The sequence below is a fragment of the Pleurodeles waltl genome, chromosome 5 (assembly GCF_031143425.1).
Source record: "Pleurodeles waltl isolate 20211129_DDA chromosome 5, aPleWal1.hap1.20221129, whole genome shotgun sequence".
NCBI lineage: Eukaryota > Metazoa > Chordata > Amphibia > Caudata > Salamandridae > Pleurodeles > Pleurodeles waltl.
In genome coordinates, this window is record NC_090444.1 from 1,237,534,967 (window position 1) to 1,237,559,050 (window position 24,084).

Below are 24,084 nucleotides of genomic sequence, written 5' to 3' on the forward strand. Positions count from 1 at the left end.
TAGAGTAGTCCGGGGGTCCTCCCTGAGGTGTTGGTTCTCCACCAGCCGAGTCGGGGTCGCCGGGTGCAGTGTTGCAAGTCTCACACTTCTTGCGGGGAGTTGCAGGGTTCTTTAAAGCTGCTTCTTGAAACAAAGTTGCAGTCTTTTTGGAGCAGGTCCGCTGTCCTCGGGAGTTTCTTGTCGTCGTCGAAGCAGGGCAGTCCTCAGAGGATTCAGAGGTCGCTGGTCCCTTTGGAAGGCGTCGCTGGAGCAGAGTTCTTTGGAAGGCAGGAGACAGGCCGGTGAGTTTCTGGAGCCAAGGCAGTTGTTGTCTTCTGGTCTTCCTCTGCAGGGGTTTTCAGCTAGGCAGTCCTTCTTCTTGTTGTTGCAGGAATCTAATTTCTAGGTTCAGGGAGAGCCCTTAAATACTAAATTTAAGGGCGTGTTTAGGTCTGGGGGGTTAGTAGCCAATGGCTACTAGCCCTGAGGGTGGGTACACCCTCTTTGTGCCTCCTCCCAAGGGGAGGGGGTCACATCCCTAATCCTATTGGGGGAATCCTCCATCTGCAACATGGAGGATTTCTAAAAGTTAGAGTCACCTCAGCTCAGGACACCTTAGGGGCTGTCCTGACTGGCCAGTGACGACTCCTTGTTTTTCTCATTATCTCTCCTGGACTTGCCGCCAAAAGTGGGGGCTGGGTCCAGGAGGCGGGCATCTCCACTAGCTGGAGTGCCCTGGGGCATTGTAACACGAAGCTTGAGCCTTTGACGCTCACTGCTAGGTGTTACAGTTCCTGCAGGGGGAGGTGTGAAGCACCTCCACCCAGAGCAGGCTTTGTTTCTGTCCTCAGAGAGCACAAAGGCTCTCACCGCATGAGGTCAGACACTCGTCTCTCAGCAGCAGGCTGGCACAGACCAGTCAGTCCTGCACTGAACAATTGGGTAAAATACAGGGGGTATCTCTAAGATGCCCTCTGTGTGCATTTTTTAATAAATCCAACACTGGCATCAGTGTGGGTTTATTATTCTGAGAAGTTTGATACTAAACTTCCCAGTATTCAGTGTAGCCATTATGGAGCTGTGGAGTTCGTTTTTGACAGACTCCCAGCCCATATACTCTTATGGCTACCCTGCACTTACAATGTCTAAGGTTTTGCTTAGACACTGTAGGGGCATAGTGCTCATGCACATATGCCCTCACCTGTGGTATAGTGCACCCTGCCTTAGGGCTGTAAGGCCTACTAGAGGGGTGACTTACCTATGCCACAGGCAGTGGGAGGTTGGCATGGCACCCTGAGGGGAGTGCCATGTCGACTTAGTCATTTTCTCCCCATCAGCACACACAAGCTGGCAAGCAGTGTGTCTGTGCTGAGTGAGGGGTCCCTAGGGTGGCATAAGACATGCTGCAGCCCTTAGAGACCTTCCCTGGCATCAGGGCCCTTGGTACCAGGGGTACCAGTTACAAGGGACTTACCTAGGTGCCAGGGTTGTGCCAATTGTGGAAACAATGGTACATTTTAGGTGAAAGAACACTGGTGCTGGGGCCTGGTTAGCAGGGTCCCAGCACACTTCTCAGTCAAGTCAGCATCAGTATCAGGCAAAAAGTGGGGGGTAACTGCAACAGGGAGCCATTTCTTTACACAAGCCCCCCCCAGCCCACAGGCCAGGAGACTCAGCCAAAGCTGGGAGAGTCTTCCTAGTCTGTCAGGCGAGGAAGAGTAGAGGAAATAGGCTGGTTTGTTGCAGGGCCTACTCTGCCTTACATCCTCCTGTTCAGGTCATTCCCTCTGGGGAACTGACCCACTTCCACAGTGATAGGACCTAGTCTGAACTGCCTCTTGTCTGTGCTTTTTATGTCTTCACTCATTCTCTCTATTTTGGGGTTAGAGGTATCCACCTCTGCTAATCTTATTTTAGCCAGGGTCACCCCTAGCTTACCCAAAGAGGTTACCCAGGGCTGGAGTAACCCCACCATGACCAACAGGGTCAGGGGGCCTAACTTGCTATTTGGCATGGGGTCAGACCACCATGCCAAGGATAGTGCAGCCATAAAGGCTAACACCCAGCAGAGGCCACTGACAGCTATCAGTTCCCAGAACCACACCTTTAGCTCTTCACCTACAAGGGAAGGGGCTAAGTTACAGGCTTCTTTGGGTTCAGGGTGCCTGTCTGCTGTATTAGAGTGGGGGGTTACCACATCTTGTAGTAAACACCCTTCTTCCACTCTTTCTTCTGTTAGCTGAGGAGCCACCCACTCAGGCTTAACAGTTGCCTGACTAGCCAGGACTTCTTGTGGGTCAGGTTGGACTTTATCAGAGCCACTTTTGGAGTTCTCCCCTACTGGAGCAGAATCTCCTTGGCTTGCTGGAACCTTGGCTAAAGGTTGTCCACCTTTCCTACTCTGTTTCCTTTTCTTTTTCTTCTGGGGCCTACTTGCATTTACTGCAGAGGCAGGCACTCCAGAATCCTTGGGAGAGGACTGGCACTGGACCAGTTCCTCTCTTGGGCTCTGACTAACCTCTGGGTAGTCATTTCCAAGGAGACAATCAAGGGGGAGGTCTGTACTGACTACCACCCTTCTCCAGCTAAAAGTCCCACCCACGTCTATGGGCACAAAAGCCACAGGCCTATCAGTGACCCTGTCTGGGCTAACTCTTACTCTGGCCATCTCACCTGGGATGTACTGGTTTGAGAACACCAGCCTGTCATGCACAATAGTGTGACTGGCACAAGTGTCTCTCAGGGCAGTGGCTGGGATTCCATTCACCAGTAGGTGGTGGAAGTGTCTACTTCCCTCTGGAATCTCCAACTCACCTGTTGGGCCCTTTTTCCAGTTGAAGGCTATGAAGACCTCCTCATCTGAGGAGTCATCCCCAATGGCTACACTGGTCACCCCTGGGATTTTGCTAGGGGGTTTGTTTTTGGGACAAGAAGTGTCCTTGGTGTGGTGCCCTGTCTGTTTACAGTTATGGCACCATGCCTTAGTGGCATCCCAGCTCTTACCCTGGTACCCACCTTTGTCTTGGGTTGTGTCTCTGGGCCCACCCACCTGGTCTGGTTTTTGGGGGCCTAAAGGGGACTCTTTTTCTTTGTTTCTAGTGTCACCCACTTTCCCCTGGGGAGGCTTTGTAACCCCTTTCTTTTGGTCACCCCCAGTGGAAGTTTTGGTTACCCTAGTCTTGACCCAGTGGTCTGCCTTCTTTCCCAATTCTTGGGGAGAAATTGGACCTAGGTCTACCAGATACTGATGCAACTTTTCATTGAAGCAGTTACTTAAAATGTGTTCTTTCATAAACAAATTATAAAGCCCAACATAGTCATACACTTCATTTCCAGTTACCCAACCATCCAGTGTTTTCACTGAGTAGTCAACATAATCAACCCAGGTCCGGCTCGAGGATTTTTGAGCCCCCCTGAATCTAATTCTATACTCCTCAGTGGAGAATCCAAAGCCCTCAATCAGGGTACCCTTCATGAGGTCATAAGATTCTGCATCTTTTTTAGAGAGTGTGAGGAGTCTATCCCTACACTTTCCTGTGAACATTTCCCAAAGGAGAGCACCCCAGTGAGATTTGTTCACTTTTCTGGTTTCACAAGCCCTCTCAAAAGCTGTGAACCATTTGGTGATGTCATCACCATCTTCATATTTAGTTACAATCCCTTTGGGGATTTTCAACATGTCAGGAGAATCTCTGACCCTAGTTATGTTGCTGCCACCATTTATGGGTCCTAGGCCCATCTCTTGTCTTTCCCTTTCTATGGCTAGGATCTGTTTTTCCAAAGCCAATCTTTTGGCCATCCTGGCTAACTGGATGTCCTCTTCACTGGAGTTACCTTCAGTGATTTCAGAGAGGCTGGACCCTCCTGTGAGGGAGCCAGCATTTCTGACTACTATTTTTGGAGTCAGGGTTTGAGAGACCCTGTTCTCCCTAAATAGGACTGGTAGGGGGGAATTTTCCTCCAAGTCACTATCTTCATCCTCTGTGTTGCCATCCTCAGAGGGGTTGGCTTTTTCAAACTCTGCCAAAAGCTCCTGGAGCTGTACTTTGGTAGGTTTGGAGCCCATTGCTATTTTCTTTAGTTTACAGAGTGACCTTAGCTCTCTCATCTGTAGATAGAGGTAAGGTGTGGTGTCGAGTTCCACCACATTCACATTTGTGCTAGACATTTTGCTTCTAAAAGTTGGAATACTTTTTAAGAATCTAAAACTGGTTCTAGAATCTAATTCAAACTTTTACAAACTTTTAAACTCTAAAAGAAATGCTAAACAGGATCTAACACAAGGCCCTAGCAGGTCTTTTAAGAATTTAGAAAACTTTTCAAATTGCAAAAATCAATTTCTAATGACAATTTTGGAATTTGTCGTGTGATCAGGTATTGGCTGAGTAGTCCAGCAAACGCAAAGTCTTGTACCCCACCGCTGATCCACCAATGTAGGAAGTTGGCTCTGTATGTGCTATTTCAAAGTAAGGAATAGCATGCACAGAGTCCAAGGGTTCCCCTTAGGGGTAAAATAGTGGTAAAAAGAGATAATACTAATGCTCTATTTTGTGGTAGTGTGGTCGAGCAGTAGGCTTATCCAAGGAGTAGTGTTAAGCATTTGTTGTACATACACATAGACAATAAATGAGGTACACACACTCAGAGACAAATCCAGCCAATAGGTTTTGTTATAGAAAAATATCTTTTCTTAGTTTATTTTAAGAACCACAGGTTCAAATTTAACATATAATATCTTGTTTGAAAGGTATTGCAGGTAAGTACATTAGGAACTTTGAATCATTTCAATTGCATGTATACTTTTCAAGTTATTCACAAATAGCTATTTCAAAAGTGGACACTTAGTGCAATTTTCACAGTTCCTGGGGGAGGTAAGTTTTTGTTAGTTTTACCAGGTAAGTAAGACACTTACAGGGTTCAGTTCTTGGTCCAAGGTAGCCCACCGTTGGGGGTTCAGAGCAACCCCAAAGTTACCACACCAGCAGCTCAGGGCCGGTCAGGTGCAGAGTTCAAAGTGGTGCCCAAAACGCATAGGCTATAATGGAGAGAAGGGGGTGCCCCGGTTCCAGTCTGCCAGCAGGTAAGTACCCGCGTCTTCGGAGGGCAGACCAGGGGGGTTTTGTAGGGCACGGGGGGGGGACACAAGCCCACACAGAAATTTCACCCTCAGCGGCGCGGGGGCGGCCAGGTGCAGTGTTAGAACAAGCGTCGGGTTCGCAATGTTAGTCAATGAGAGATCAAGGGATCTCTTAAGCGCTGCAGGCAGGCAAGGGGGGCTTCCTCGGGGAAACCTCCACTTGGGCAAGGGAGAGGGACTCCTGGGGGTCACTTCTGCAGTGAAAGTCCGGTCCTTCAGGTCCTGGGGGCTGCGGGTGCAGGGTCTTTTCCAGGCGTCGGGACTTAGGTTTCAGAGAGTCGCGGTCAGGGGAAGCCTCGGGATTCCCTCTGCAGGCGGCGCTGTGGGGGCTCAGGGGGGACAGGTTTTGGTACTCACAGTCGTAGAGTAGTCCGGGGGTCCTTCCTGAGGTGTTGGTTCTCCACCAGCCGAGTCGGGGTCGCCGGGTGCAGTGTTGCAAGTCTCACACTTCTTGCGGGGAGTTGCAGGGTTCTTTAAAGCTGCTTCTTGAAACAAAGTTGCAGTCTTTTTGGAGCAGGTCCGCTGTCCTCGGGAGTTTCTTGTCGTCGTCGAAGCAGGGCAGTCCTCAGAGGATTCAGAGGTCGCTGGTCCCTTTGGAAGGCGTCGCTGGAGCAGAGTTCTTTGGAAGGCAGGAGACAGGCCGGTGAGTTTCTGGAGCCAAGGCAGTTGTTGTCTTCTGGTCTTCCTCTGCAGGGGTTTTCAGCTAGGCAGTCCTTCTTCTTGTTGTTGCAGGAATCTAATTTCTAGGTTCAGGGAGAGCCCTTAAATACTAAATTTAAGGGCGTGTTTAGGTCTGGGGGGTTAGTAGCCAATGGCTACTAGCCCTGAGGGTGGGTACACCCTCTTTGTGCCTCCTCCCAAGGGGAGGGGGTCACATCCCTAATCCTATTGGGGGAATCCTCCATCTGCAACATGGAGGATTTCTAAAAGTTAGAGTCACCTCAGCTCAGGACACCTTAGGGGCTGTCCTGACTGGCCAGTGACGACTCCTTGTTTTTCTCATTATCTCTCCTGGACTTGCCGCCAAAAGTGGGGGCTGGGTCCAGGAGGCGGGCATCTCCACTAGCTGGAGTGCCCTGGGGCATTGTAACACGAAGCTTGAGCCTTTGACGCTCACTGCTAGGTGTTACAGTTCCTGCAGGGGGAGGTGTGAAGCACCTCCACCCAGAGCAGGCTTTGTTTCTGTCCTCAGAGAGCACAAAGGCTCTCACCGCATGAGGTCAGACACTCGTCTCTCAGCAGCAGGCTGGCACAGACCAGTCAGTCCTGCACTGAACAATTGGGTAAAATACAGGGGGTATCTCTAAGATGCCCTCTGTGTGCATTTTTTAATAAATCCAACACTGGCATCAGTGTGGGTTTATTATTCTGAGAAGTTTGATACTAAACTTCCCAGTATTCAGTGTAGCCATTATGGAGCTGTGGAGTTCGTTTTTGACAGACTCCCAGCCCATATACTCTTATGGCTACCCTGCACTTACAATGTCTAAGGTTTTGCTTAGACACTGTAGGGGCATAGTGCTCATGCACATATGCCCTCACCTGTGGTATAGTGCACCCTGCCTTAGGGCTGTAAGGCCTACTAGAGGGGTGACTTACCTATGCCACAGGCAGTGGGAGGTTGGCATGGCACCCTGAGGGGAGTGCCATGTCGACTTAGTCATTTTCTCCCCATCAGCACACACAAGCTGGCAAGCAGTGTGTCTGTGCTGAGTGAGGGGTCCCTAGGGTGGCATAAGACATGCTGCAGCCCTTAGAGACCTTCCCTGGCATCAGGGCCCTTGGTACCAGGGGTACCAGTTACAAGGGACTTACCTAGGTGCCAGGGTTGTGCCAATTGTGGAAACAATGGTACATTTTAGGTGAAAGAACACTGGTGCTGGGGCCTGGTTAGCAGGGTCCCAGCACACTTCTCAGTCAAGTCAGCATCAGTATCAGGCAAAAAGTGGGGGGTAACTGCAACAGGGAGCCATTTCTTTACACAAGCCCCCCCCAGCCCACAGGCCAGGAGACTCAGCCAAAGCTGGGAGAGTCTTCCTAGTCTGTCAGGCGAGGAAGAGTAGAGGAAATAGGCTGGTTTGTTGCAGGGCCTACTCTGCCTTACATCCTCCTGTTCAGGTCATTCCCTCTGGGGAACTGACCCACTTCCACAGTGATAGGACCTAGTCTGAACTGCCTCTTGTCTGTGCTTTTTATGTCTTCACTCATTCTCTCTATTTTGGGGTTAGAGGTATCCACCTCTGCTAATCTTATTTTAGCCAGGGTCACCCCTAGCTTACCCAAAGAGGTTACCCAGGGCTGGAGTAACCCCACCATGACCAACAGGGTCAGGGGGCCTAACTTGCTATTTGGCATGGGGTCAGACCACCATGCCAAGGATAGTGCAGCCATAAAGGCTAACACCCAGCAGAGGCCACTGACAGCTATCAGTTCCCAGAACCACACCTTTAGCTCTTCACCTACAAGGGAAGGGGCTAAGTTACAGGCTTCTTTGGGTTCAGGGTGCCTGTCTGCTGTATTAGAGTGGGGGGTTACCACATCTTGTAGTAAACACCCTTCTTCCACTCTTTCTTCTGTTAGCTGAGGAGCCACCCACTCAGGCTTAACAGTTGCCTGACTAGCCAGGACTTCTTGTGGGTCAGGTTGGACTTTATCAGAGCCACTTTTGGAGTTCTCCCCTACTGGAGCAGAATCTCCTTGGCTTGCTGGAACCTTGGCTAAAGGTTGTCCACCTTTCCTACTCTGTTTCCTTTTCTTTTTCTTCTGGGGCCTACTTGCATTTACTGCAGAGGCAGGCACTCCAGAATCCTTGGGAGAGGACTGGCACTGGACCAGTTCCTCTCTTGGGCTCTGACTAACCTCTGGGTAGTCATTTCCAAGGAGACAATCAAGGGGGAGGTCTGTACTGACTACCACCCTTCTCCAGCTAAAAGTCCCACCCACGTCTATGGGCACAAAAGCCACAGGCCTATCAGTGACCCTGTCTGGGCTAACTCTTACTCTGGCCATCTCACCTGGGATGTACTGGTTTGAGAACACCAGCCTGTCATGCACAATAGTGTGACTGGCACAAGTGTCTCTCAGGGCAGTGGCTGGGATTCCATTCACCAGTAGGTGGTGGAAGTGTCTACTTCCCTCTGGAATCTCCAACTCACCTGTTGGGCCCTTTTTCCAGTTGAAGGCTATGAAGACCTCCTCATCTGAGGAGTCATCCCCAATGGCTACACTGGTCACCCCTGGGATTTTGCTAGGGGGTTTGTTTTTGGGACAAGAAGTGTCCTTGGTGTGGTGCCCTGTCTGTTTACAGTTATGGCACCATGCCTTAGTGGCATCCCAGCTCTTACCCTGGTACCCACCTTTGTCTTGGGTTGTGTCTCTGGGCCCACCCACCTGGTCTGGTTTTTGGGGGCCTAAAGGGGACTCTTTTTCTTTGTTTCTAGTGTCACCCACTTTCCCCTGGGGAGGCTTTGTAACCCCTTTCTTTTGGTCACCCCCAGTGGAAGTTTTGGTTACCCTAGTCTTGACCCAGTGGTCTGCCTTCTTTCCCAATTCTTGGGGAGAAATTGGACCTAGGTCTACCAGATACTGATGCAACTTTTCATTGAAGCAGTTACTTAAAATGTGTTCTTTCATAAACAAATTATAAAGCCCAACATAGTCATACACTTCATTTCCAGTTACCCAACCATCCAGTGTTTTCACTGAGTAGTCAACATAATCAACCCAGGTCCGGCTCGAGGATTTTTGAGCCCCCCTGAATCTAATTCTATACTCCTCAGTGGAGAATCCAAAGCCCTCAATCAGGGTACCCTTCATGAGGTCATAAGATTCTGCATCTTTTTTAGAGAGTGTGAGGAGTCTATCCCTACACTTTCCTGTGAACATTTCCCAAAGGAGAGCACCCCAGTGAGATTTGTTCACTTTTCTGGTTTCACAAGCCCTCTCAAAAGCTGTGAACCATTTGGTGATGTCATCACCATCTTCATATTTAGTTACAATCCCTTTGGGGATTTTCAACATGTCAGGAGAATCTCTGACCCTAGTTATGTTGCTGCCACCATTTATGGGTCCTAGGCCCATCTCTTGTCTTTCCCTTTCTATGGCTAGGATCTGTTTTTCCAAAGCCAATCTTTTGGCCATCCTGGCTAACTGGATGTCCTCTTCACTGGAGTTACCTTCAGTGATTTCAGAGAGGCTGGACCCTCCTGTGAGGGAGCCAGCATTTCTGACTACTATTTTTGGAGTCAGGGTTTGAGAGACCCTGTTCTCCCTAAATAGGACTGGTAGGGGGGAATTTTCCTCCAAGTCACTATCTTCATCCTCTGTGTTGCCATCCTCAGAGGGGTTGGCTTTTTCAAACTCTGCCAAAAGCTCCTGGAGCTGTACTTTGGTAGGTTTGGAGCCCATTGCTATTTTCTTTAGTTTACAGAGTGACCTTAGCTCTCTCATCTGTAGATAGAGGTAAGGTGTGGTGTCGAGTTCCACCACATTCACATTTGTGCTAGACATTTTGCTTCTAAAAGTTGGAATACTTTTTAAGAATCTAAAACTGGTTCTAGAATCTAATTCAAACTTTTACAAACTTTTAAACTCTAAAAGAAATGCTAAACAGGATCTAACACAAGGCCCTAGCAGGTCTTTTAAGAATTTAGAAAACTTTTCAAATTGCAAAAATCAATTTCTAATGACAATTTTGGAATTTGTCGTGTGATCAGGTATTGGCTGAGTAGTCCAGCAAACGCAAAGTCTTGTACCCCACCGCTGATCCACCAATGTAGGAAGTTGGCTCTGTATGTGCTATTTCAAAGTAAGGAATAGCATGCACAGAGTCCAAGGGTTCCCCTTAGGGGTAAAATAGTGGTAAAAAGAGATAATACTAATGCTCTATTTTGTGGTAGTGTGGTCGAGCAGTAGGCTTATCCAAGGAGTAGTGTTAAGCATTTGTTGTACATACACATAGACAATAAATGAGGTACACACACTCAGAGACAAATCCAGCCAATAGGTTTTGTTATAGAAAAATATCTTTTCTTAGTTTATTTTAAGAACCACAGGTTCAAATTTAACATATAATATCTTGTTTGAAAGGTATTGCAGGTAAGTACATTAGGAACTTTGAATCATTTCAATTGCATGTATACTTTTCAAGTTATTCACAAATAGCTATTTCAAAAGTGGACACTTAGTGCAATTTTCACAGTTCCTGGGGGAGGTAAGTTTTTGTTAGTTTTACCAGGTAAGTAAGACACTTACAGGGTTCAGTTCTTGGTCCAAGGTAGCCCACCGTTGGGGGTTCAGAGCAACCCCAAAGTTACCACACCAGCAGCTCAGGGCCGGTCAGGTGCAGAGTTCAAAGTGGTGCCCAAAACGCATAGGCTATAATGGAGAGAAGGGGGTGCCCCGGTTCCAGTCTGCCAGCAGGTAAGTACCCGCGTCTTCGGAGGGCAGACCAGGGGGGTTTTGTAGGGCACGGGGGGGGGACACAAGCCCACACAGAAATTTCACCCTCAGCGGCGCGGGGGCGGCCAGGTGCAGTGTTAGAACAAGCGTCGGGTTCGCAATGTTAGTCAATGAGAGATCAAGGGATCTCTTAAGCGCTGCAGGCAGGCAAGGGGGGGCTTCCTCGGGGAAACCTCCACTTGGGCAAGGGAGAGGGACTCCTGGGGGTCACTTCTGCAGTGAAAGTCCGGTCCTTCAGGTCCTGGGGGCTGCGGGTGCAGGGTCTTTTCCAGGCGTCGGGACTTAGGTTTCAGAGAGTCGCGGTCAGGGGAAGCCTCGGGATTCCCTCTGCAGGCGGCGCTGTGGGGGCTCAGGGGGGACAGGTTTTGGTACTCACAGTCGTAGAGTAGTCCGGGGGTCCTCCCTGAGGTGTTGGTTCTCCACCAGCCGAGTCGGGGTCGCCGGGTGCAGTGTTGCAAGTCTCACACTTCTTGCGGGGAGTTGCAGGGTTCTTTAAAGCTGCTTCTTGAAACAAAGTTGCAGTCTTTTTGGAGCAGGTCCGCTGTCCTCGGGAGTTTCTTGTCGTCGTCGAAGCAGGGCAGTCCTCAGAGGATTCAGAGGTCGCTGGTCCCTTTGGAAGGCGTCGCTGGAGCAGAGTTCTTTGGAAGGCAGGAGACAGGCCGGTGAGTTTCTGGAGCCAAGGCAGTTGTTGTCTTCTGGTCTTCCTCTGCAGGGGTTTTCAGCTAGGCAGTCCTTCTTCTTGTTGTTGCAGGAATCTAATTTCTAGGTTCAGGGAGAGCCCTTAAATACTAAATTTAAGGGCGTGTTTAGGTCTGGGGGGTTAGTAGCCAATGGCTACTAGCCCTGAGGGTGGGTACACCCTCTTTGTGCCTCCTCCCAAGGGGAGGGGGTCACATCCCTAATCCTATTGGGGGAATCCTCCATCTGCAAGATGGAGGATTTCTAAAAGTTAGAGTCACCTCAGCTCAGGACACCTTAGGGGCTGTCCTGACTGGCCAGTGACTCCTCCTTGTTTTTCTCATTATCTCTCCTGGACTTGCCGCCAAAAGTGGGGGCTGGGTCCAGGAGGCGGGCATCTCCACTAGCTGGAGTGCCCTGGGGCATTGTGACACGAAGCTTGAGCCTTTGACGCTCACTGCTAGGTGTTACAGTTCCTGCAGGGGGAGGTGTGAAGCACCTCCACCCAGAGCAGGCTTTGTTTCTGTCCTCAGAGAGCACAAAGGCTCTCACCGCATGAGGTCAGACACTCGTCTCTCAGCAGCAGGCTGGCACAGACCAGTCAGTCCTGCACTGAACAATTGGGTAAAATACAGGGGGTATCTCTAAGATGCCCTCTGTGTGCATTTTTTAATAAATCCAACACTGGCATCAGTGTGGGTTTATTATTCTGAGAAGTTTGATACTAAACTTCCCAGTATTCAGTGTAGCCATTATGGAGCTGTGGAGTTCGTTTTTGACAGACTCCCAGCCCATATACTCTTATGGCTACCCTGCACTTACAATGTCTAAGGTTTTGCTTAGACACTGTAGGGGCATAGTGCTCATGCACATATGCCCTCACCTGTGGTATAGTGCACCCTGCCTTAGGGCTGTAAGGCCTACTAGAGGGGTGACTTACCTATGCCACAGGCAGTGGGAGGTTGGCATGGCACCCTGAGGGGAGTGCCATGTCGACTTAGTCATTTTCTCCCCATCAGCACACACAAGCTGGCAAGCAGTGTGTCTGTGCTGAGTGAGGGGTCCCTAGGGTGGCATAAGACATGCTGCAGCCCTTAGAGACCTTCCCTGGCATCAGGGCCCTTGGTACCAGGGGTACCAGTTACAAGGGACTTACCTAGGTGCCAGGGTTGTGCCAATTGTGGAAACAATGGTACATTTTAGGTGAAAGAACACTGGTGCTGGGGCCTGGTTAGCAGGGTCCCAGCACACTTCTCAGTCAAGTCAGCATCAGTATCAGGCAAAAAGTGGGGGGTAACTGCAACAGGGAGCCATTTCTTTACAGGGTCCTTTCTAATAAAGGTTTTACTACATATAGGCCCTCATTATGACAACATTGGCGGGCAGCGTCATTCCGCCATCAGGCCACACGGGCGGCCTGAACCCCGCCAGCCCTAATTTGAGTACCCTGTTGGGCCGCCAGGCGAAAACAGTGTTTCTGCCTGCTGGCCCAGCAGGGAATAGGGCCTTAACATTTCAGGTGGCTCCTAATGGACCTGGCGGCAGTGTGCCGGTGCAGCACCACCCGTTGCGCCTTCTACTGCCCATAATTCGGGCAGTGGAATGCGCAATGGGGCTGTGCAGGGGGGCCCCTGTACTGCCCATGCCAAGTGCCCCCCCCCCCCACAAGTTCCACATCCCGCGAGCCTTTCCATACAGTCTGGCGGATAGGGACTCATAATCCCAAGGGCAGTGCTGCTTGCAGCGATGCTCTGGCAGATTACAACCGCTGGGACTGCCAGGCTGCAGACCGTGGCAGCTTCACCATGGTCATAATATGGCGGTTGGACTACCACAACCACAGTGGTCTGACCGCCACCGTGACCCTGGTAAAAGTAAACTAAAATCTCTAGTGGGCATTCATGCTCAGAAATGCATAAAAGGAAAGGAAAAGCCTTTTCTTTCATGTCTCTCTGACCTCCCCCAGCCCCCGATCGGAAGAGAAATGCAAGCATTTCTCATCTGATCGCACTAGAAGCTGAGCTTCCAGCGCAATGGGGGTGACCTCTGATGAGGTCAGTGCGCGATTGTGTGCTGACGTCATCAGATGTCACTGTAGAGGGGGAGGGGTCGTGGTAGAAGGGAAAGCGACTCCCTTTCCATCCCTGCCCAGCGGAGGGGGATGGGAGGCCCATGGGAGGAGTGACTGGTGCAGGATGTAACGGTTACTTCTTTGGCACCTCAGTGGTGCAGCCAAGGACGTAACTGTTATGTCCCGGCAACCCAAGGAGTTAATACAGTGAACTCAAACAAAATCACAGAAATAATCCTTTTTCATTACAGTCATGTCAGGATTATAACATGTTTCCTTGTATACACATAATAAAAACAAGCATTACCATATTTTCACGAAGATCTTCATTCTGAGTCATTTGAACAATTGTCTGAAATAGTCTTGGATGATGCTGAATTAAAACTTCACATGTTTCTCCATATCCACCCTACAGAGGAAGAAAAATTCATTTATTTTCAAGCTTTACTCCTTATTTGTTTCAAATATAAATGCAACCTAAGCATCAAATATCTCACAATTCATTCCCTTTTTATGATACTTGAATGCAGAAATTATTTATTTCCCATTTTTCAGTTGATATCCTCTTTCCATTTGGACCACTTTATATGGTCAGTTTTGAGTAATTGAAATAAGGATTGTGGGTTAGGGAGAGATGTAGAGTGATTCTTTTTCAATAGCATTCAGTACATTTTTTAATGCTATTGTCCTGAAAAACACTATTTTGGTATGTTTTACAGTTTTCTTTTTTCATAATTCATTTTTATTATGAGCAGAAGAAACAGTTAATAGTTACACGTAAAGAACCTATTTACGCACTGATAACATATTATGGCCACTAAGGTACTGTCATAGTCTTACTTAACATGCTACATTACTTATGTTTCCATCACTCTAAATGTCCCAATATTTCGTGAAAAAGTGTGCCTTCTTACCCTTGTGCTAAATAACTAGTTTCCAACTGATAATAATGCTACAGACAATTCCACTTTTCTCCAATCACGGGTAGATTTTTCTCTCACCAATATTCACCAATACATAGTCTGGAGATCGTTACTACACAATACATAGAAATGTCCGGTATTTTCTGGTATCCAGAATGAGAAATTGATTTGTCACTGTTATATCAACAATGAACAATCAAGATTTTACACTGATATAGCGTACAGAGTGTTTTGTATAATTTATTGATCACCTTACATTGTTGAACTTTTAAATTAGCAGATCTATATACAGATTGACCTATTTTTATTTGCTGTTTGAATGTCTTGCAGATTTATAGATCGTAGCAATTTATCTGACATTTTTCTGCATTTTTTCCACTTTCATTTCAAATGATTTAGGAATAAAATGATAAATATGTCTAACAGTTAACTTCCCAACTCATAGTGACTCTAATAAGTGTATTGAAACAGTAATAGTATTCAGTATCCCGGCTTTATAAAAGGTAATCCCTAATTTGTATATAGTTGAAAAAATATGCTTTGGCAGTAAAACCAACTTCTGCAATTCTGAAAAAGATTATTATATAAGAATGAACCACTGGCCCACCTACTTATCCTAAGACGAGCCCAAGCCTGACACTTTGTATCCTTGAAAATATATGGAAACAAAAAAGTGTGCGGTGTGTGTATATATATATATATATATATATATATATATATATATATATCCACTCCAAAAAATGAATATAAATCAAAATCTGGCACTCCTTGCAAAAACAATGGTCTTCATTTATTACAAAAATCCATAAAGCAGAAACATAGGGCAACGCGTTTCAACCTTCACGGTCTTCTTCCTTGGCCCCTCTTGCAATACATATATAACAGAATTTTCTTATGTATTGTAGTAGGTCTGTAGCAACAGACCTTTAGACTGTGAAGACAATTACATGGTGGGTTCAACACACTACTAACTGCAGTGTAAACTGCACGCTGAGCGTGCCTCGCGTATGATGATGATTGAATCTTGGAAAGTATGTATAACAATGGTGGGAGAAATTCTGCAGAATTGTTCACAGAGTTTTTATGTGACACTGCGGAATTTTGTGAAGTACAACCCAGCGAGTTCAGCCCACCCCTACCCAAAATGCATTTCCCAATTTCCTATAGGGATTTTGAACACGACTAAAGCCTGAACCGCTGAACGGAATTACACCAAATTTGGCAGAAGGTAGATCATGGTTCAGAAAGATCTGTTTTGGTGATTTGGTGTAAATCTGTTCAGTCGTTTTTGAGATATTAAAGCAAAAAGAATGTGTATATCTAGTGACTTGAATCCTCTGCAGATCGAAAGATCTGATTGGCTGCTAACACTTCAACTAGGGAGTGCTGGCAGCCATTTCGGAACTCCGACTCAGCCTAGTCCCAAAAAAAAAAAAAAAAAAAAAAAAAAAGGTAAAATAAAAAGAGAGGGGCAGGAAAGAGTACCCCGACACGTTAGGCCTGGTGCTTGGGTCCCCCAAGGACCCTGCCAGAGCCAATTTTTTATTTTTGCTGCTCTAATCGCAAATTTCTGCAAAACATTTTTAAAAAAGAAAAAACAAGCGGTGTATCCCGCGCTGGTTTAAACTTCAGGCCCCGGGTGCACAAGGTCGAGTGGGGAAAACAAAAGTATACTGAGGAGGGAATCACATGACACCCCCCCTCCCAATGATTGGGTATTGTGAACCAGTGAGATGAATGTATATTCCCTGTCATTCTAATGAATTAGAAGCCATACGTTGAGGATGTCATGGTATATGAGAATGTTGCCCAAAATTGTTCTGTCAGAGTTGTAGGCAATGTTTATGGAGGTGGTGCAATCTAAAATCCCTTAGGGGCAGATTAAAATTTCCCTCCCTACAAACAAGGGTACGGTGGCAATTTCCATATGCACAAGGCTAAGTTGCTGGAGAAATAATCATTTCAGGACTGTCAGGCATAGACAGAGCCTGCGCATATAAACTTGCAATCAACGTGCAGCTGGACAAATGCATACCATCCCTCTGTGCCAGTCCACGTCTTGAGTACAATGGAGGAGAGCAATCCACACAAGATGGTTATTCAGCATTTCCACGGGGTCATAGGCTTTGTTTCCAACAACGGAGGACAGCAACTGTGAATGACTCTGCCCATACAGTCCCTTTGGAGCGTCTCTCCCTCAGAGCTTAGTGAGATGCATTTCCTGGTGCAGAGCCACATCCGCGTGTTTTAGAGTTAAGATAATTAAGTACTTTATTTTACATTTGATGTAATGCGCAAGGCCGTTCACATGCCAAGATATTACAGTCAATGAGGGCGGCAAGGCCATCATGGACAGGGGTGGTTACTGTTCGCTAGGATGATTGTGTAGTGTCTTGTGAGGGTAGGGATGGAGGTCTGAAGAGTACTAGGTGGAGGCTGGAGAGAGTGATAAGCAAGCGATCCTGTTGGGTGGGGAGAGGCTGATGCTACAGGAGAGGGGAGGTTAGATGGGTGGAGTGGGGGAAGTATGTGCTGCATGTGTGTAGGGAAGAGGTGTGTGTGTGTGTGTGTTCGTTCGCACGGTGCACTCACAGCGTGCGGAGGGGGTTGTGGGAAGGGGTTAAGGAAAGGGAAGAGCTAGTATGTAAGTATGTGACGCGAATGAGACTGGAGAGTAATTGACTCAGTCTAGAGGATCTTAGGCCAAAGACCAATCAAAAGCTTCAGTCCATGGGGTCCAATCCTAAGGCATCGCTGTACCCGCAAGGCCAATGGGGGTGGCCATGACAGAAGCATACTGCCTTCAAAGACGGGGGGCTGTGAGGGCCAGCAGTTTTCGAGTAAGCCGGTACACAATCCCAGAAAGGGCATTCCCCAAGGACGAACACTGCCATGGAGGAAGGCAGTGGGAAGGGAGGGTGAGATCAGAAGTATAAGTGCAAGAGGCGGGCCAGTGATACCCCAGTAACATTGGCTAGGGTGTCTTTTGAGCCAGGGGTGGGGGAATAATAACATAACAATGAGCTGGATAGCAACAATAACATAATTAACCAGCAAGCATATCAAACAAGGCTACTGCCTTCATCAGGCAGTACAAGGTGCAGGGCATAAATCTGACTCTCAACATTAAATTACAAAATGCAGGTTTAACTCTAGGAAGAATAGAAACACATGGAGCATTCTAAAGCACATCAAAGCGCATCAAAGCACAACAAAAAGAATCATGAAGGCAGTACTCATCTGCCAACATATAGGAACCTCACAAAGCGACTGGCCAGTCAGGTCCAGCCTTCCAAGAGGAGCAAGTTGTGTCATGGCCCCTGTCATCTGTGAGCTCCATCACTGCTCGGATTGCTTTGACGTTGCCACTTTGGGATAGATGCAGCCTCTCCTGGTGCATGTCTTTTCTTTTGAGACTGGCCATCGGCCCATTCCAAGGTAGGTTTTGTGACCGGTGAGGTCATGGCCAGGGAAGCACTGTTACTGTCCATTGTCATGACCTGGATGCCTTTGAGGAAGGAGCACAGTTCCTCCAGATCAAAGAAGGCTTGTGAGCGTCAATCAAGCATTTGAAAAGGAAGGCCTTCCTTTTGTTGTTCGTTTTTTCAGCTGAAATATGGATTTTGTGGTCCTTGTAGTCATATGGTCCATGAGCACAGGCCGTCATTCGGATGGTGTGTACATGTTCGTAGCAAAGAACGTAGGCTATGACCTGCCTCACCCGTCCAGTGGTGGTTAGCCTGGCCTAGCGAATCCTACGGGCTTTCTGGATCTCCAAGGGTGGAGAGAAGGCGAGTTCCAGCAAGCTAGGAAGCAAACTGCTGAGAAGGTCACGCATGCCCCCCCCCCCCCCCCCTTACATGTTGTCTGTTAAGTTTTTTCTTTGAGGTCAATGACTTCGGTGCACAGTCACCAGAACTCGGCATTCCCAGGGGAAGAGTGATCCAGTTGAGCCTCCAGTGACGTCATACAGTGAACCAGGTCAATCACTTTATCTTGAAAGCTGAGCTCCACTTAAATGGATTTTGTTTTGGCAGTGAGGTTCATAATTTTCGCAACCATAACCTCCAACCTGTGACTTACTGCCCTGATTTCCTTCAAAATGAGGTCCACAGTATGTTCCAGTTGCTGTGGTGTGGCTGGGGGCAGGTTTGCCTTGAAAGACCTTCCCAGTGAAAATCAACTTCTACAACTGTTTACCAGTCACCACTGTGGTTGTTTAGAGAGGCACGGTGCCGAGGTTGCTGTGGCTGTGGACTCTGGGATGAACGATAAAAGAAAGTGGATGGGTTAGGCCGTGTAACTCTGTGGGTGAGTGGAAGAGCAAGCTGCATCAGTCCATGAAAGATGGACCACCATTATGGTCACTGGGTACTTAGGTGTGTCTCATAATGCTTCCAATGGCAAATACTGTAAAGACTACTGGTGCCCCCAGCAGACTCTGCAATCTCACAAATGGAGGAGGGGAAGCAAGACCAGGGATGGGACTTGTCAAAGTGCAACTGTCCTGTACCCTTTAGAGTCAGCCTGTGGTTCTCTGGAAGCACCTTGCTGAAGTGCTTCCAGCTGCTGTGTCCCACCCCCAGAGTAGGGATAGTAGGATTACAAGCCCTGATGGGCTAGTTAAGTCTATGCAGGTGGAGTGTCGATGTTAGCTGTGAGGCCGGCGGCATGTCATTTTTCAGCCGCGGGGCGGGTGGTGCGTCAAATCTTTCCCCGCACGGCGGTCTTTGCATGGATTTCTGTCGTTTTCCACCAGCTGCACCTTTCAAGGGCCCAGAGACAGGTTAGGGCACCACTTGGCAGGCAGGACTCTCAGCAGAAAGCCCAAGTGCTGGCAGAGAGAAGTCGTTGATGTCCCTCAACAACAGGAGGCAAGCTCAGTTCAAGCCCTTGGAGATTCTTCACCAGTGGGAAGTCACACAAAAGTCAGTCATTGTCCTCTATCAGGCAGAAGCAGCTATTGTAGGCCAACCCAGCAAAGTACAGTCACAGGCAAAGGGGGAAGTACTCCTCCTCCGGCTTGCACCTCTTCTCCTTTGCAAAGGTTCCTCTTGGTTCCAGAAGTAAACTGATTTTCAGTTTTTTTTTTTGGTGCTCTTCTTATACCCCTTTCTGCCTTTGAAGTAGGCCTACTTCAAAGAGAAGTCTCTGTTTTTTTCAAGATCCTGCCTTGCCCAGGCAGGCCTCAGACACACACAAGGGGGTTGGAGGCTGCCTTGTGTGAGGGCAGGCACACCTCTTTCAGGTGAGTATGACCAATCCTTCCCTCCCCTCAGCCCAGATGGCCCATCAAAATATGTAGGCTCCACCCCAGCTCCTTTTGTGTTACTGTCTGGAGGAGAGGTGCAAACAGCCCAACTGTCAAACTGACCCAGACAGGGAATCTACAAACAAGCAGAGTCACAGAATGGTTTAAGCAAGAAAATGCCTTCTTTCTAAAAGTGGTATTTTCAAACGCACTATCTAAAAACCAACTTCAGTAAAAGATGTATTTTTAAATTGTGAGTTCAGAGACCCCAAACTCCACGTCTATCTGCTCTCAACGGGAATCTGCATTTTAATAATATTTAAAAGCAGCCCCCATGTAAACTTATGAGAGAGATTGGCCTTGCAACAGTGAAAAACGAATCTGGCAGTATTTCATTGTCAGGACATGTAAGAAACATAAGTACATTTCCCACCTTTAACATACATTGCACCCTGCCCATGGGGCTACCTAGGGCCTACTTAGGGGTGCCTTACATGTATAAACAAGGGAAGGTTTAGGCCTGGCAAGTGGGTACACTAGCCAAGTTGAATTGGCAGTTTAAAACTGTACTCACAGACACTGCAGAGGCAGGTCTGAGCCATGGTTACAGGTCTACTAATGTGGGTGGCACAACCAGTGCTGCCGGTTCACTAGTAGCATTTGATTTACAGGCCCTGGGCACCTCTAGTGCACTTTACTACGCACTTACCAGTAAATGAAATATGCCAATCATGGATAAGCAACTTTACACATATAATTTATACAGGGAACACTTACACTTTAGCACTGGTCATCAGTGGTAAAGTGTCCAGAGCAAACCAAACAGCAAAAACAGAGTCCAGCACACAGAAACAACCTGAAAAGTAGAGGCAAAAAGTTAGGGGAGACCATGCCAATGATGCCAAGTCTAAGAGGAAGTATCAATTAAGCAGACGGTGGATGGAGTTGAAGTGAAATGCAATTTCTTTAGGTAGTTTTGTGGCAACTGCAGTGTATGTGTAAAAGGTGGACTTGAGAGATTTTAAAATGCTCAAATTTGTCTAGAAAATCCACAATTATGAAAGATTCCCAGTTGTTCGACTCTAATTCTAATGGGGTTGTGTAAGGCATAACAAAGTTTAAGCAATGTTTGACAGTGCTGTTTCAGGCTCTAGAGTGTTGAAGGATGGCAATGATTTAGTCTCTGAAGTAAGCTGTTTTGAAGTTTAAAATAAGTGGGTTAGGAGCTTTTATGTTCTTTTATGGCTTTTAATCTAGTTTCTGAATTAGAGCTTGACCATGTTTGTGTATGTATACTTACATTCTTGTAATTTCTCAAGAGTACCATATAGATCATTTGCCAATTATGGATGCTTCCTATTTACACGAGGGAGCTAAGCCCATGAACAACATTTTTCTCTTCACCTAGAGCTTTGTCAGCTCATCTGGATATGTTTTTGAGCTCATTTTTAAGTGAGCAGCATTTAGAAAATCACCTATTGTGTTTCATAATCACTTTCACATGAAACATGATGAAGTCTTCTTGGGTATCATTCAGGTAAAGTGGTGGATTATTTAGGTGGGTACTAGAAAATTGTATGATCTGTTCAATCTAGAGACATTCAAAAGGTGTTTGAGGTGGAATATTTTTCTGCAAAGATATCCATTATGTTTGGGGATTAAAGAGCTGGTAAAGAGGAGTGTTTGAGGAGCTATAAGGTAGAGCATAGGTAACATAAGGACTCACTCATTTTATTTTTGGGGTCGTACCAGTGTATGATGAAGACACTCAGAAGCACGGTCAATGAACAGTCTAAATTCAAGGCCATGGAAAGTTGTAAGGAGTTAACTGAGAACACAATATCATTATCTCCTGGGAAAGTTAGTGAAACAGATTTTGTGTCTGATGAAGGTAGTTAAATGCAGCTTCTTCTCAATGATGTTTTGAGTAAGGTTTCTGAATGGTGGTTATATGTAAGGAAATGCCTCCTTGGCATGGTTACCCCCTGACTTTTTGACTTTGCAGATGCTATGTTGTGAATTGAAAGTGTGCTGTGGCCTGCTAACCAGGCCCCAGCCCCAGTGTTCTTTCCCTAACCTGTACTTTTGTATCCACAATTGGCACACCCTGGCATCCAGGTAAGTCCCTTGTAACTGGTACCTCTGGTACCAAGGGCCCTGATGCCAGGGAAGCTCTCTGAGGGCTGCAGCATGTCTTATGTCACCCTGGAGACCCCTCACTCAGCACAGACACACTGCTTGCCAGCTTGTGTGTGCTGGTGAGAACAAAATGAGTAAGTCGACATGGCACTCCCCTCAGGGTGCCATGCCAGCCTCTCACTGCCTATGCAAGTATAGATAAGTCACCCCTCTAGCAGGCCTTTCAGCCCTAAGGCAGGGTGCACTATACCATAGGTGAGGGCAGCAGTGCATGAGCACTGTGCCCCTACAGTGTCTAAGCCAAACCTTAGCCATTGTAAGTGCAGGGTAGCCATAAGAGTATATGGTCTGGGAGTCTGTCAAACACGAACTCCACAGCACCATAATGGCTACACTGAAAACTGGGAAGTTTGGTATCAAACTTCTCAGCACAATAAATGCACACTGATGCCAGTGTACATTTTATTGTAAAATACACCCCAGAGGGCACCTTAGAGGTGCCCCCTGAAACTTTAACCAACTACCTGTGTAGGCTGACTGGTTCTAGCAGCCTGCCACACTCGAGACATGTTGCTGGCCCCATGGGGAGAGTGCCTTTGTCACTCTGAGGCCAGTAACAAAGCCTGCACTGGGTGGAGATGCTAACACCTCCCCCAGGCAGGAGTTGTAACACCTGGCGGTGAGCCTCAAAGGCTCACCCCCTTTGTTCCTGCACCGCAGGACACTCCAGCTAGTGGAGTTGCCCGCCCCCTCCGGCCATGGCCCCCACTTTTGGCGGCAAGGCCGGAGGAAATAATGAGAATAACAAGGAGGAGTCACTGGCCAGTCAGGACAGCCCCTAAGGTGTCCTGAGCTGAAGTGACTAACTTTTAGAAATCCTCCATCTTGCAGATGGAGGATTCCCCCAATAGGGATAGGATTGTGACCCCCTCCCTTTGGGAGGAGGCACAAAGAGGGTGTACCCACCCTCAGGGCTAGTAGCCATTGGCTACTAACCCCCCAGACCTAAACACGCCCTTAAATTTAGTATTTAAGGGCTTCCCTGAACCTAAAGATTTAGATTCCTGTAACTACAAGAAGAAGAGGACTGCTGAGCTGAAAGACCCCTGCAGAAGAAGAAAAGAAGACACCAACTGCTTTGGCCCCAGACCTACCGGCCTGTCTCCTGCCTTCAAAAGAAACCTGCTCCAGCAACGCTTTCCCCAGGACCAGCGACCTCTGAATCCTCAGAGGACTGCCCTGCTTCAAGAAAGACAAGAAACTCCAGAGGACAGCGGCCCTGCTCCAAAAAGACTGCAACTTTGTTACAGAGGAGCAGATTTAAAGACCCTTGCAAATCCCCGGAAGAAGCGTGAGACTTGCAACACTGCACCCGGCGACCCCGACTCGACTGGTGGAGAACCAACACCTCAGGGAGGACCCTCCGGCGATTCCGAGCCCGTGAGTAACCAAAGTTGTCCCCCCTGAGCCCCCACAGCGACGCCTGCAGAGGGAATGCCGAGGCTCCCCCTGACCACGACTGCCTGACTCTAAAATCCCGACGGCTGGAAAAGACCCTGCACTCGCAGCCCCCAGAACCTGAAGGAACGGAAATTCAGTGCAGGAGTGACCCCCAGGAGGCCCTCTCCCTTGCCCAGGTGGTGGCTACCCCGAGGAGCCCCCCCCTTGCCTGCCTGCAACGCTGAAGAGACCCCTTGGTCTCCCATTGGAAACCCGACGCTTGTTTGCACACTGCACCCGGCCGCCCCCGCGCTGCTGAGGGTGTACTTTTTGTGTGGACTTGTGTCCCCCCCCCCCCCCCCGGTGCCCTACAAAACCCCCCTGGACTGCCCTCCGAAGACGCGGGCACCCCCTTCTCTCCATTGAAGCCTATGCGTTTTGGGCACCACTTTGAACTCGGCACCTGACCGGCCCTGAGCTGCTGGTGTGGTGACTTTGGGGTTGCTCTGAACCCCCAACGGTGGGCTACCTTGGACCCCAATCTTAACCCCGTAGGTGGTTTACTTACCTGCAAAAACTAACATTACTTTACCTCCCCCAGGAACTGTGGAAATTGCACTGTGTCCACTTTTAAAACAGCTATTTGTGTTTTATGTGAAAAGTATATATGCTACTGTAATTATTCAAAGTTCCTAAAGTACTTACCTGCAATACCTTTCAAATGAGATATTACATGTAGAATTTGAACCTGTGGTTCTTAAAATAAACTAAGAAAATATATTTTTCTATACAAAAACCTATTGGCTGGAATTGTCTCTGAGTGTGTGTTTTCTCATTTTCGGCCTGTGTGTATGTACAACAAATGCTTAACACTACTCCTTTGATAAGCCTACTGCTCGACCACACTACCACAAAATAGAGCATTAGTATTAACTCTTTTTGCCACTATCTTACCTCTAAGGGGAACCCTTGGACTCTGTGCATGCTATTCCTTACTTTGAAATAG

At 47.8% G+C, this 24,084-nt stretch overlaps 1 protein-coding gene across 2 annotated transcripts in view; it reads right to left on the minus strand.

Moving 5' to 3' along the window:
- Positions 1–24,084, minus strand: part of HACE1 (HECT domain and ankyrin repeat containing E3 ubiquitin protein ligase 1) — a 299,062-nt gene that overhangs the window by 185,326 nt on the left and 89,652 nt on the right. For both annotated transcript variants that reach the window (XM_069235476.1, XM_069235475.1), the window contains exon 9: positions 13,633–13,734. In XM_069235476.1, coding sequence (XP_069091577.1) covers positions 13,633–13,734 — 102 coding nt within the window. The remainder of the gene's footprint in view (positions 1–13,632; positions 13,735–24,084) is intronic.